Here is a 15,172-nt window from a genome sequence, read left to right as displayed (position 1 = left end):
GAACACCAGGGCTCTGTGCGTAAACAAATACATACTTAAAATACTCTTCACACTTTTCCTCTCTCTCAGACGCCAAAGCCACTTTCCTTATCTCTGTTTTTCTTTCAGGCGGCTCATCCGTGGGCCTCTGTTTTCCATTTCCACTCAAACTGCCGATCTGACACTCATTAGCATGTTGTTCAGCATTCATGGCCTCCATGCTGTTTGTTTGCTTCTGTGGGTCCTGCCCTCTGGGTCCAACCAGTTGCTTACCCATGGAGATGAAAGCAACCAGTCTCTGTGGGACATTTGGTAGGTTAGACCCCTGTTGGCACACTACAGACACAGTTTAAAAAACAAGAGCTGTTAAACTGAATAATGTCTCTGTTAGCACAATTCTCACAGTGCATAGATTTCTGTCATTTTTTTATAAGTCAGCTAGTAACATAGATAGTTGAAGTGTTTTCCTGTAAAGATGAGAAAATGTAAAGACCTGACAAGGGCGCTTATACCTACTTAATTTGCATGCCACGTAACATCTTATTAAAGGTGAATATGCAAATACGAAATCCCTCCAAGACACCTTAAGGCCTCTTATGAGTTCAGTCATTTTCCTCCCCATAAATCTGCAGAGGAGGAGTGAGAGTCTGCTTTACTGCATAGCCGTCCAGTCTGCACAAAAGCTGCAAATGTACTTGCGATGCTATTTGCAGATTTTGTTCTTAAATAGAGGTGACCTGAGATGAGCCGTGAGTCTGTTCCAACTCAAGTCGTAGCATGGTTGGAACTAAAGTTGGACTTACAGCGTCAAACCAGAGCCGCGAGGGAGCAGCGCAGCGCAAATTGTCCTCAAATATTGATTCTGCTGCAGAGAGCCTTGAGAGGATGGAGACAAGGCGCCAGGCTCATCTGCAGAACAGCAAAACTCAAAGGGAGAGGGAGGATGAGGAGGAATAGGCGGAGAGGTAGGGAATGAGGGAAGGAGAGAGAATGAGGGCAGGAAACAGGGCCCTCACATGGTTTGTTTCTGTCAAGCTTTGGAGAAATTTTGTTTTGTCTCAGCTGTAATTAAAGCTTGTCACTGTCTAGTTCTCCTGCTGAAGTAACTATGTGTTAATGGGAGCTCTGTGAAGTTTGTGCAAGTGTAGTTTTATTTGCTTGGGTGCAAATGCAGAGAGTCATTGTATTCCCACTCTAAATGGACCATTGTTGCTGAGACACTGCTCAAGGAAAGAGGGCATTGTGGTGTGACTGTAGGCCTAAAAATATTCCATGTCAGCGGTCCCGAGAGGAGCCCAGTGCTATCCAGGCCTCTCAGTAATGAGAGAGTGGAGCTGCCTGCCACTGGTAGCCCTGCTGTCCCCGAGCTCCCTCCGGCTCAGAGCTCAGCTCTGGTGCTGGCGCTGGAGAGGCTGCAGCTCAGCTCCCACAGATTTATCATAGCCCACAAAGCAGCATGTCTGAAAGCAGAGGCTCTCATTCGCAGAGGAGCAGCCTCCCGATGGGCTAACCCCTGGGCACACTGACCCGACACATTCACATATCAGAGAGGCAGACAGAAACAGTTTGAGAAAGACTTGCACTTGGATGTGTGTCTGCGAAAGAAAATTGGATTTGGAAAGCATAAGGGGGGGGGAAAGTAGCACACTCATACACACAGCTAAGAAATGAAGTTTTAACTGTGCCATCTTTTGCGTGATATGCAGTGTGGCAGCAAAGAGAGACAAACACAAGGAGCCAGAGAAAATCTGAAGTTAAGAGATATAGAGTAGCTGTTTGGGGAGTTTGGCCATTGTGCTCAGTAAATAAATGTTCTGCCCAAGATTTGAAAAAAAAAAAACTTTTTCTCAAGGGGTTGAGCTGCATGACAAGCAGAGAAAGTTGAGCTGGTTAAGATATCTATTGCAATTATTTAAGTGCAGTGTTGAGGGAGCAAACACACACACTGCACACACTGCATCTTAATGGAAAGCAGCTGTAACCCCATTAACAGAGTTGTCTTCCATTCAAAGTGCTTTTAAAGGTTAAAAAATAACCCTGAATGGAAAGAGAGAAAACCATATTGTATTGAAAGAACAACATACAGACAACTTATCCTCCTTTTTTGAACATTTTATGGGCCTCCTTTTAACAGTTAACATAAGAGATGTCACAGTTTGAATAGAAGAGAGATCAAAGATATCTAACTTTGAAGGCTGAGCTTGAAAAAGTCCTCTGGGCGAAAGGAAAAATGAGACAGATGAATCACACTTGCTACTTCATATTGTTCCAAGCTGCATGTAAGCACGGCTCAATTGTATGAGCCATTTTTGTCCAATAACTACTCGGGGATAAGGGGGAGTGGTATTTATGTATATATTTATATATTTATCTACTTCAAGTGTCAGACATTTTACAAAATGCTTTTCTTGTGACATCCACAGTAAAGGATGGGATATCTAGAAAAACAAAACATTCCCAAATGGTTTCAACTAGTGCAAATATCTTACATGAATTTTTAATATGCCGTTATGTTCCTACGCTGCAATTCCTAATTAGAACTGCAAAATGCTCCCACAAAACAGTCTTTATGTTTGTGACTTGACCCACAAGAGCAATTGGAGGCTAATTTGCTATTTGCTAGTTATCAGCTGCTATCGCTTTCATTTCTCCCAGATCAACCCTAACCACTGTATCTCTGTAGAAGCTCCACACAGACAAAAAGCTCCAGACTTTGTACTGCTGCTCAGCTCACACTTGTTGAAATATATATGCTTATTCAGTGTTTGAAATAGACCTTTTTTTTACTAGTCCAAGCTCTATCCTTCATTTATAAAGAAGAGTCCATTAGTGTCCAGATGTACCCTGGGTGTCCATGATTGTAGGCCATTGGTCTCAAAAAGCAGCATCCTGTGACTGCTTCATGTTCGGCTCCATTCTGCCAAGTGTAAATAGTTTGTGTTGAATACTTTTTATCCCATTTTTTTGTGATGGATGGCCTGACAGCAGTCCTTTTCCTTGATATTTTTCCCATCCAACAATAAGTATGTGTGAGTCATCCATCTCTTCTGCGTGGAGAGTTTCAGGTTTCCTTGTGGTGCGCTGACTCTCTTGCTATCGTGTGACCTACAAAGAAGAGAACACAACAGATAAGAGGAAGAGAATCAGTGTCACAGCTACATGTAATTACAGGAAGTGACTCAGTCCAGAAAAAAAACAAAAAAAAACGTTTCCATTTAAGTAACCAATCAGAAGAGAGCGGAGAGTATTCCAAATAAGAAAATGTATTCTGTATTTCTGGCTCCATGTCTTTCTTCTTTCAATTGCAAATGTTTGTTTTGCAGCCGAGAAGGCTGACTGATTGCATGGACTAACTGCTGAAGCTGGATTTCACATGTCTCCAAGCTGTAATGGTTTGTTTACAATTGGGCAGTAAGTTGAAGGCATATAATTGGAAATGTATGGAGCTTGTCTTCCAAAAAGCAAACATCATCCAACATGTATTTATAAAGGAAAGAAATTCTTGCCTATTCCCCCAAGTGTATGTTTTTATCCTGCATATTCTGTGAATGTTTGACCATAAAGAAAGACATCTGAAACAGGACATGTGAAAATATGTATCTATTCTGCAGTGTCTTTGCTGTTCCTTGTTAAACACAATCCGGTGCCTTGGTCAGGCAATCTTTGCATCTTTCTACTGCACACCTACGCTGCGTAGGAGTGAAAACAGATGGACAGATACAGATCATCATGGTGAATGAGACTCTGAGGTGGCGAAAAGAGGTCAGAGGTAGAAAGAGAGATGCAGGATAAAGAAAAGAAAGAAATGGAGGGAGCGAGAGAGCAGGGCCATTCGAGCGGTTGCCAGGGAATCGATGTCTCATTGCAACTATCTTCAGTGACATCTGCCATCGAGTCTCCAAGTAACTGCTCCCTGGTCCCAAAGCACCTTGGAAATGCGCAATTAATGTCCACTGATGCAGTCAGCCATTGGCTCCTCATCCCTCCCTCAGCTGATCTGCTAGTCAGACAGGATGAAAGAAAGGAGAGACGAGAAGAAGGAGAGGAGATGGCAACGTGTAACAGACTGAGGATAATTGCACCTATAGGTCCCAGGGTTGGTGTTAGGCCCAGGGTCATTAATTCCACTGCCTGTGACTGAGCCCAGCAGGTCCTCTGTTCCTCAGTCTATCCCACTCACCAATTTAATTATGACTCTTAATTGTAGTGCCTCGGTGGAAGGCCCCCACCATAATGCATTCTAATGAATGCGACAGATGTTGTGCTGTTATGCCATCTCTCAAGCAATTACTCTTATGGCGCCTGTGCTGCTTTCCTCACAACGGTTTTGTTTTTTATGTTTCACCTGTAAATAAACTGCACCTGCTCCATCTCTCGCCACACAAACTGTTAAATGTATATACACTCCCTGCTGTTGTCAGTCCTGCAAATTAACTTTCACACCTCAACAGTTTACAAAGAGCCATGAAGGACCCCTCATTTAAATCAATTTATCTCATCTGAATCCAGTCAGTTATCATGTCGTTACACCTGTTGTTTAGAGTACACTGGGGTCTTGGGCTTTTTCTATCTCTTTATATGTCTGTTTATTTGTGCGTCTGTTTTCATAAGACTTAGCTGAATAGATTCAGTAATGGCAAATAAGCCCTGAAGGTAGGGTGTGTTTGTTAATTAGTTCTGCAATTTTCCAGGGTTTCTCTTTTTTTTCATATTTTCAAATTAGAGTTTTAAGTTACAGTTCACTTCTTTGTAGGTATTTTGATTATCAAAGCAACTTTTGTTCCTAAGATTATCTGTAATTTGTTTGGTAATCACCTCAAAGTTATCTCTTTTAACAGACAGATTATGAGAAAAAGCAACACGAGTCATTCAGTTGAAAGTTTGTTTACCAGACACAAATTGAGCAAAGATGTTTCACAGAGAGAAAAAAAATCAATTTAATTGAAGATCCTGCTAGATTCTGGCAACATCAAATGTGAGTGAAGCTAAGAGATGCTTAGAAATATTTCTTTTATTCGTTCTGGACACCGTTTCTTTCTCAGGGGACTTTAAGGTTACATTCTTTGTTGTTGCTGCACAAATTAAAAGTTATCCTAGATGCTACGGTATATTGGAGTTGAAAAGGAAGTCACAAGGGTGACTATGTGTGAGCTCAGAAAAAGGCAGACACAAGAGATGCTAGAAAAATAAACAGGCATGCATCTCACCTTGGTGGTTTTGACTTTGTTGCCAGTGCTGCAGGACCAGCCAGTCAGATCAGGAAGGACCTTACACTCCTCTCCATCCATACACGGCTGCATGTGGCACCACCACTTCTGGGCTACGATTGAAGCTGGAGCAGCGTGGAGGAAAATACAGACAGCAGGCAAGCAAATAAATGGTAAATAAAGATGAAGAGTGCTGAATTAATGACAAGAAATGGTTAAAGCCAGAAACAGCACAGAAAACATTTCAAACACATCTTAAGTTACAAATAACTTAGTGAACAACTAAAGTCTAATTCCAATCCACAGTCAGAATGAACTTTTTAATCCAAGTAATAAAAGCTATTCCAGCAGTGTGACTGTCACTGTCCATGGTGCTGATCCTGCTGCTGCTGCTCCCTGCTGGAAGAGCACAACCAGCCAAGCTTACACCAGCATCCCTGAGGAGTCATGTGATCCTTCCATCAGTAATAAGATTACTATGATTGTCATGACTTTATGTGTGTGTATAGCAGTTACCTTTTAATTTTAATCAGATTAATGTAATCCTCTCAACACTGGAATCTTAAAGTCAGTGTAGAGAAGGAAGGTCTGACACCCTCAAGGGGAAAGAAAAAAATAAATAAAGTAAAAAGTTTTTTAAAAATAACATGACACAAGATTTTCCCTAGAGGCAGCAATGAATAACGTGATTCTTAAAAGGGTTTAACCAGTCAGATGTGGTTATTCTTCAGTGCTGCTGATATTCTACCATAACAGAGGTTTCTGTTCACTACTTTCACTGATCTCTTCTGTGTTTGTGCTCTTGGAGGTGAGTAAGTTCCTTCCTGTAATTTAGGCAAAATAAAAGCCTTTGACTTAGTGTATCATTTGTTTCTGACATGATGAAGGAAAAGGCACATTTACACAACCAGCTAATGAGTATTATTCATGTTACATAATAAGGAGAGCAAGAACAGGATTATGATAAAGCAGTGCTATCTCTTAAAACAGACATGCCCTCGTGTATCTGAGACAAGACACACATGTTTTTGATCTATTGTTTAATTTTTGAGGTCTTAAAAAAAACCTCCTGTGCATCTCATCACAGCTGTATGAAAGAGATTTAAGACAAGTGATAACACAGACATGGGAGGAGGAAGACCTTTTATAATGTACTTTGGAGAATAAAGTGCCTAGTTTGACGAATAAAGTTATTTGTATTTTCTATAAAGAATAAAGTTTAAATACAATCTTGTGAATAAAGTCAGCAGTTGCCATGAAGTAACATCACACTTCAGCATAAAACTGTTTCTGGGTTTGAGCAAATATCTGATTCTAATACTGTCTTTACCGTTGTTTTAACAGACTAGGGTTCAAAAAGCCCTTCACTTATATTCTATGTACTTTTTGAAAAGAAAAGAAAGGATTGCCAAGTTTAATTTTCCTAGTATAATTCTTAAACAACCAAGAAAACCACAATAAAGTTTCCTCACATTAGCGCAAAGCTATAACTTAGTCTGTAAATACTAGATCCTGATGGGTCACTTTCACAGAGGTGATTTACTTTTGAAGCTATGAACAAAAACGGTAACAGTCTAAACCATAAACTGCTCCCTCTGGTGGCTGGCTGCAGTACAGGTTAAAAAATCTGGCTTTCCAGCCATTCCAGATGGGCTGTGGTCAAACTTAAAATAATTAATACTCCTCGAAGAAATATTTCTCACGTCCGATTGTTGTGGTGATTTGAAGATATCATTTTGGTTGTCTTGTATTCAAGTCCTCTTTTTTTCTCAAAAGTTTCATTTTCATTAGTTATAGGAGGTTAAAAACGAGGCTTTACGTAACGTTTAACAATGATTGACAGCTGCCGTTCTCGCGTATTTTTTCTGGGATTGTAAAATATGTTGGGAGGTAGAGTCAAGACGTGATTGGACTCTCAAAAAAAAAAAAATCATCATTTTTGTCACCCAGCTCCACTCAGATTCTCCCAGAATCCCTCATCAGCTTTACTGCGCAGACTCTGGCTGCACAACTGCTACAATAACTGCACCTGTGACAGGGGTATTTTGGCTTCAAAACCATACAATAGTAAATGGTGGAGCCACACTGTCCGCTTTATATACAGTCTATGGTCTTAACATGTAAACATAAAGTTAGAAAAGTAACAGAAATAAGACAGTAGTCATGTAAATGATCATAGATCTCGCCCATTCAGCGTCATTAATATAGTTTTTAAGTTCTTCAGGTCTTGGCCATCTAAGGTTATGCTAAGTACAGTTGTTACTAAGTATTGTTGGTGTCACATGATCTTTGGTGTAAGTGTGGCCTTAGAAAAGTAGAGTCAGAGACTAGTGCCTCTGTTAAGGTATGGTTGTTCAAGTTAAACATCAATGGCTTCTTTCTTTTTATCCAGCAGTCTTTTCAATTCAGAATCTGAATATTGGTGTCCTCAGAAGTTTCTCTTGTCCTTAAGACGTAAATGTTCAGCCGAATCCTGGCCTGAGGAGCTGACTCTTCCTTGTTGGGCCAAGCGTCTGTGGGGAGCAGTTGCTTATTCTCGCCAATCCGATTACGATACGATCTCTGCAGTATTCGCTGCACTGTATGACATAAAGTACATTACTCCAATCAGTGTTGTGGTGTTCTGTCCTTAGGGAAAACAGTTTCTCTCTACAAACACTTTCTTCATTGGACTTTGGAATGACCACGACCTGGCTGACTGAAAACCTTCACAGATATGGCTCAAAGTTGAAACTTTATTCTTGAATTGCAACTTATTTTATGATATTTTTTCAACCAAAATATCTTTTTCCTCCCGTTATTTTTTGTCTCATCCCAGGCCCTAATACTCTTCATCACTTCTGCATATCTAGTATAAAGTGAAAGCCATAATTTGAATGAACTTTTTTTTTAAAGTGATGCAACCAAATCCCCTTTGTTGTTTCTGTCTGTGTGTAAGAAAATGGGTAAAACACAGCCTCAGAACTTGGCCTGTTCCACAGCTAATCCAGTGTTAAAACCCAAAGATTTCTCATGTCTCAACAGCTGACACTCAAATCTCCTAGATCATCTGACCCACTGTCTAGACAGCCGACAGCCCGACAGCTGAGAATAACTCAATTCTCTGTCTCCTAACTCATCATCCATCCACCCCTCTGTCTCAAGTGTGGGCGCAGGAGGGATAAAAGAGTGCACCCATTTCTCCAACTTCATTAAACTAGTGGATTGATGGTGTTTTGAAATATTTTTTTTTTTGATCCATAGTGACTACTGTTTCCAACAAAGGGAGGAGATGAGGTGGTATCACCAGGGGGAAAAAGCCTTCTACGGTATAATGTGAAAGAACATGGAAAGATCCTTTCAAGCACTATGAAAGAAGTAAGAGGGAATACAGCTAAATAAAAGGTGTTCATGGAAAATCACCTTTGTGGAGTGGAAATGAGTGGTTTTAGGAACTGAGAGGCGGACAGAGAGATAGGCAAGAAAGAGAGAGGCTCTTTGAGGATGAGTGCTACCAGGTCTTACAGAGGACAGAACAGACAGGTTAGTAACAAGACTGAAGTAGCGTTGAAAAAAGGCAGTACAAATCTAATGGCAAGGGAAGGAAAACATGCAGAGAAAAGAGGAAATCCAACATGAAGATGCCAAGTTACACAAAAACAACAGCAATCACTGGGCATACTGCTGAACACACTGTTTTGATGCATGGGCTCCGAGGCAGCAAGTGGTTCTAAAAACCAATGGCTGTGTAATGCTCGTTAATGTGGCCATTATGATGTCGACGACAGTGCTCTACACAGGGAGAGTGTTATTTAGAGCTAATGGGCATGGCCTATGAGTGCCATTACTGCGTAAGCGTTCACTCCAGCTTATCTCCTGCTGTATTTGGGGGGCGGGTCAAGAGTGACACATAAGCACCTGCCCTTCAAGTCAGACATTAACTGGAGCCAGGGAGAGACCTGTGATGTCATGTGTAGTTCAGATGTTAGACAGCACTTACACAGACAGACCAGTCTCCACAGCTCAATGATAAAGAGATTACAGAGGTACTAAGTGTTTCTGTAGTAGTTAATTGTGAGATCATTACCTTTGGGACTACTATTTTTTCTACGCCCTACTTACAGTAAATGCAGAGGCGGGCAGCGGGTCTTAGATGGAGTCATTCTACTTCTATGAGGCCACTAAGATCAGCAGATAGTACTACTAATAACAGCTGATATTAAAGGTATCAGATCTAAAGACTTACTGACTTCTTTGTTTCTGTTGTAACATTTCATATTTAATCTTCATGTAAAAAAATAACTAAAAGTTTGAAGCGCTCATCTTTGCTACCTTACAGAAAGCAACAAAAGATTGTTACTATTCTGTGAAATGAATATGATGACAGTACATAAAGCACTTGCTCAAGTCTCTGACCATGAAGAACGCTTCACACTGCATGTCTCAACCACCCATTCACAACACATTCACACACTGAGGGCAAAGGATGCAATGTAGAGCCTATCACTAAGCCATAGCCACCAAAAAATATGTAGCTAAAACAAAAAGCTAACAAGTTAAGTTAAGTTAAGCACAGTTGCCAGCTGTGATGGCTGGTGTAGCTTCACGTATCTGGGTGAGTAAAGGAGCGTTGGAAACCATCCTTTCCCTCGATGAGGGTTAAAAAGTGTACCCACTTTCTCTCGGATCCCCTGTGGTGATTTGCAGGATGGTAGACATACATATCAAGAAATATTGTTTTTCATACTTTTACCATTGCAGATAAATTCAAACTACTTTAAAATCCCCATTTCTAATAAATCAAACAAAGCAATGGTCTGGAAGGGCTGGGTGGCTTATAACTAACTCCTTTTGACATGTCAGTGACTGGTTTTTAAAAAAGAACAACAAAAAAAAAAAAACATCAGATATGCTCCCAAAGACCGACAATGTATATTGGTAGAAACCATAACCTATCAATTCTATCAAAACATCTTGTGTGTGTGTTTTGATAGTAATAGTTAGATCTTTGACCATATCCATTTTTGAATATTAAGGAGGTGGGGTTTTTGGCCTATACTGCAACTAGTTAGAAGGGAAGCCCAAAATATTCTGGCTTCACTTTTTATGAGCTGTCAGGTTGTCTGTCTTTGATAAAGTCCATGAATATGACTAAAACCACTCCATACTTAAACCGTATGTACTGCATACCGATGCTCTTGTGGACAAGTTACCTTGTTTGTACCTGTTATATTAAATGACTCTAGCGGTCTAGCACAATCCACCTCTGCCTGTTTACACTGTGTCAAAAACAGTGGTTTCCAACAGCCAGGACATTGTGCTGATGTTTTGATTTAATGATGTTTCACAATGCTTTTATCCTTTTTGTTAGGTGATCTTAGGTGTCATGAAAGGCACCTCCAAATAAAATGCAAATGTATTATTATTGTGACAGCCGCAAGACATAGATGTGAGAGCAGTCGATGAGGGGCTACTGGACCTCAGTCATCTTTGAAATTGGTGCAAGACCCTGCTCAGCTATTCAGATGATGGCAGTAGAGTTGGTGAGCTGAGCTCTAAGGTACTGATTGCTGCATCGTAGCGTATAACTCAAGGAGCAGATTTAATAATACCCACAGTGTTAAAAGTTGTGACTCTTGATTCACTTATGTTTATAAGACTGTCAACTGCAAAGCCACAATAAGCAGTATTGGAGGAGACAAATGTCAGCATTAATATTCCTGCAGGAGTCTTTTTACCTTGTCTGACATCACCTTTGATTGTTATCATTACTGTTGTTTTTGTTATCATTTTTTGTTATTATTATTATTATTATTATTATTATTATTATTATTATTATTATTATTATTATTATAGAATTATTGTTTTTGCTCATTCTTCTTTTTCTAGTTATATTATTATAATTATTATAATAATTGTATTATTATTATTATTATTATTATTATTATTATTATTATTATTATTATTATTATTATTATTATTATTATTATTAATAATAATAATAATAATAATAATAATAATAATAATAATAATAATAATAATAATAATAATATACATTAAAGACAAACAGGCAATATTTTAGTTTCTATAGGATAATGGTTTTGGAGTCCTGTTTACCCTGGTAGGATCTTAATTTACATAATCACCTTATCAATACATAATAAACAAACATAATGTATTAAGAACTAGACAAAAAGCCTTTGAAAGGAACATTGGCTACATATGTTAAATTGTTGTTTAACACATACTTCACTGCTGAAACACAGATTGGTATTGTCACACTCCTTCAGTCTGAGTCTGATATGCATTTCTCAAAGTCTCCAGGCTTTGAATTACATTTAATTAATCATATACCTTACATATGCCATACAGTCATAGGAATCTTCTCATCGAACGATGAACAAGGATTCAGACAAGCAGAATTTATAAAAACCTGTCTGAACCTGTTCAGTTGTGATTTGCCAGCTTCACTTTACAAACACTTTCCCATGACCTAAATACACATGTTCCTCATTATTCACAAGGACTGGTAGACCCTTGAAAAGCACAAAAGACTTAAAAGGCAGAGCCAGCTCTCATGCTTTCAGAACGGCTCAGTTAATAATGAACTTTTTTTTGTCTTTCTCTCGATTCATTCACCTGCTCATCAAGTAAATGTGAAAATGCATCACTTAGACGTTCTGAAAATAGAATGTGATGAATGTAGTAACGGAAATATGAATGACACTTCCGTACCTCTGTGCGTACCTACTCTAATTGCATCAGTCTTATTAGGAGGCTACATATTCAGAAGGTGAATATGCTAATTAAAGAGGTTTACAGCTCAGGCATTCATTTCATCACAGTTACTCTCAGCTCATTACGATGGGATCTGTGCTCAAAATTTCTCCCTTTTAAGTTCTCTCAAACTTTTAGCACAGGCACAGCTGAGGGCAAACGTCTAGACTGAGCTTTACTTTAGGCGCAGGTGATTAAGCAGCACAAGGGACTAGGGGCAATGTTATTCCCCAGGTTCCCGCCTACTCTCCGGGGTTCTCTAAATAAGATCTGCAGAGGTTTCAAGCTACAAGGCTGCCTACAGCTCTGTCTCTCCTCCTACTGATCACTGCACGTCAATCTCACACAGGCATGATAAATGTCACTCATTGTTAGGCAAGTTGTGGATACAGCTTTTTATTTTTGTTTGTGTATGTGAGCAAGTGCCTCAGCTTATATGAGCCAACACATCTGCTATTTATTCCCTCCTGCAACACTGTGTGCATTGTCATTGTAATGTTTGTGACATCAAGTGGACAAAACTAAAACTGCAGGTCCCACATGATTATTCTCGACGAAGACACATGCTGTTTGCTGTTGTGAACCCCGCTGCAGAGTATGAACGTGTAAATTGTCATGTTCTCCGAGATCTGCCGCGCACAGTTCATTTGTGTTTAACACATAACAAGGCTCAAACTCCACAGGTACCCGAATGCCACTTTTGCATAATCTTGAGTCAGAGTTTTCTCCATTTGAGGAAAGTGATCTAATGTTCACCACAAAACAAACATAGTAACGAGTTTCACACTCAAACACGCACTCTTTATTGGTATATTTCACATGTTAATAAAACTGTAAATGAACATTGTTTCTCGTGGGAGCTCTCCAAGTGAGAAAATGTGGCATTAGGTTAGCAAACTTCACTCTGCCATCCAACAATAGAGCCAGAGGATGTGTTTGTCTTACTGAAACTCAACATTTCATAAACATTGGACATTCAGAGCGTCATCTCACACCTCTACCTCTTGCATCTCAAGTCATTCAAGTCATGTAAAAGAATAACAGATTAGTCTTTGGTATATTAAACCTAATCTCTACATCTCCAATTGTGTCATTCAGATGTTGCCTGTTTGATGTACAGCAGGGCATGCTAATACAATCTGGGCACTCAGGCGTACGGCTGCGAGAGTATTACCCATTAATACTTCACAAAGGCACTCAGTCCACGGAGCAGTGCAAAGTGCAATGGGGAATTACTTTGACTTTGCACTTGTGTGTGTACGCACATTTAGATGCGTGGAGAGCCTGTTGTTGTACTCGTATAGAAGCCTTTGTGTGTTTCTTCTTGGGTAGATATATGCATTCCCCACTGTGCAGTGAGTGTCAGGAATAAAAGCAAAATCACAGGCCGTCCTGTGGCCTTGCTCCCAGGTCATTAATATTTAAAGGGAGTATGACGCACCTTCATACGCGCCCACAGGCTCAAACATACACATACCATCACGAGCACACAGAGGAGGAGTTGAGGATCGACCCAGAGGTATGGATACCCTGAGGCGCTGTAACTGTTCCACTCAGTGATCCTGCAGAGTAAAGGCAGTCGGAGAGGGACATCTATCTTTTTCTACGATGATTTACTCACACTGTATCTCTGTTGGCACAGCTCACACAGCCATGCCAGCACACCCAGGTATGCATGACGAGGCAACACAAGGGGAAAATCTGACTGAAAAAAGATTACACACGGTGAAGGGTGACACTCGTAAAGAGAAACAGGCTGATAAAAAAGACAGGAGCGTGATATTATGGAGCAGATATTGCAATAAACAGGAGGTAGATGTGTGCTGAAACACTTAACTAGATTTCATTGCCCAGTCATGGACCACAACTTTGTCTGTCACAGAGTTCCACAAAAGACACACCACACTAAATCCACTGTTTTTATCGGGTTTTTACACCCTGCATTTCTCCACCAACAAATACACCTGGATGGCTGTTTGCAGATTTAAAATCCTTTTATTCTGGTAAAGTCTCTACACTGCAGGATGGCAGGTTGTGTGTGGTTTACTTTGTGGTGCTTTACTACAGTAGTGAACTTTAGTATGTCAATCATTAAAACATAATGCAACACATCTGTGACTGGTTGGCCACCCCTGATCTATGTCATGATGCTGACACATTATTTCCATACAAACTAAACCAGCTCAGATGTATCCAGCTGTGTTGAACCTTGCTTAACTTGTTTTTTGATAATGACATTTATTTAAGTAACCATCTCATTTTTCACTCACATTCCGAAAACCTAGAAAAAAAAGGGCAAGAACAACATTGTTAATGGAAAAATGGTGCATACTAATATGATGATGAATGGAGTTTAGTTGAAAAGTTAGTCTCACAGTAATGGGCCCCAGCTTAGAGCAGCCAGTAATGGGCCTGCTGCCATTTACTCCTCTTTCAGTCTGCATCAATAATGCAACTCCATTTACTCTATGGCTGCTCTACAAAGGCAGCTACTGAGAGGAGTTTGTCTCTTTCCATCAGTGCTCAAGCCTAAAAGGTGAGAGAAGCATATGTGTGTGTTCCTGTGTGTTCCTGTGTGTGCTGAGTACAGCGTTGGGTGAGGTGAGATATTTTGCAACTGTGAATCAGAGGTCAAGCATGAATCACGAGGTAAGTGCTGCTGAGCACTGTTCGGAAGTGAGAGGTGTGAGAGTTGGAGGAGAGATCTGCAAAGGAAATTAGGAAAGCTCATGACTGGTGTGATGGGGGAACAAAGCTATATGGGTGTTTGTGTGGGTTTGAGAGGAAGAAAAAAGAAAAACGTGATTAGGCTCATCAAAAGAGTTCATCACTGTCTGACTTTGAATAAAAATCTGTCTCTTTTTATCTCTGTATCAGTGTAAAGCCTTATGATTAGCAAACAATTCCAAGTGCTGGAGCAAAGAAAAGAAAAGCGTCTTTCAGAATTAACCTAGTCTAAAAGGTTAGCAAAGTTTCACATGATCCTTTATTTATCCTCACTTCCATTACAAAGCCAATCATCTCTGCTATGGTTGCCTGATTTTATCATTATAAAGCAATTGTTCCCTCCCAGGAACTCATCAAAGAGGTTAAACAACAAATCTACTTTTTTATTAGCTGAAAATAGTGCTGGAATGAACTCGCAGGTAAGTTTGTGATGAAGTCATCTGAATGGGAAAAGCACCGTCTACTGGCTACATCCAGGAACAGCAGCTGGATGGAGGGGGTGA

General features: G+C 40.0%; 1 protein-coding gene across 2 annotated transcripts in view; it reads right to left on the bottom strand.

The window, feature by feature from the left end:
• Positions 1 to 2,081: 2,081 nt before the first annotated feature.
• Positions 2,082 to 15,172, bottom strand: part of tafa4b (TAFA chemokine like family member 4b) — a 46,015-nt gene continuing 32,924 nt past the window's right edge. The window contains exons 5-7 of one of the 2 annotated variants that reach the window (XR_012598379.1): positions 5,187 to 5,311; positions 3,908 to 3,976; positions 2,082 to 3,084 (exon numbers count right to left, since the gene is read on the bottom strand). Coding sequence is in view for 1 of the 2 variants with exons in the window: in XM_074673257.1 (XP_074529358.1) it covers positions 3,073 to 3,084; positions 5,187 to 5,311 (137 nt within the window). In the remaining variant the exon portion in view is untranslated. The remainder of the gene's footprint in view (positions 3,085 to 3,907; positions 3,977 to 5,186; positions 5,312 to 15,172) is intronic. The other variant, XM_074673257.1, reaches the window with a different exon arrangement.

The sequence above is a fragment of the Halichoeres trimaculatus genome, unplaced genomic scaffold, assembly GCF_033239565.1.
Source record: "Halichoeres trimaculatus isolate MK-OKI-2021-1 unplaced genomic scaffold, fHalTri1.1 fHalTri1_scaffold_1, whole genome shotgun sequence".
Taxonomy (NCBI): Eukaryota; Metazoa; Chordata; class Actinopteri; order Labriformes; family Labridae; genus Halichoeres; species Halichoeres trimaculatus.
Note: the sequence above shows the minus strand (reverse complement) of the source record. Positions and strands in the feature narration are given on the sequence as shown.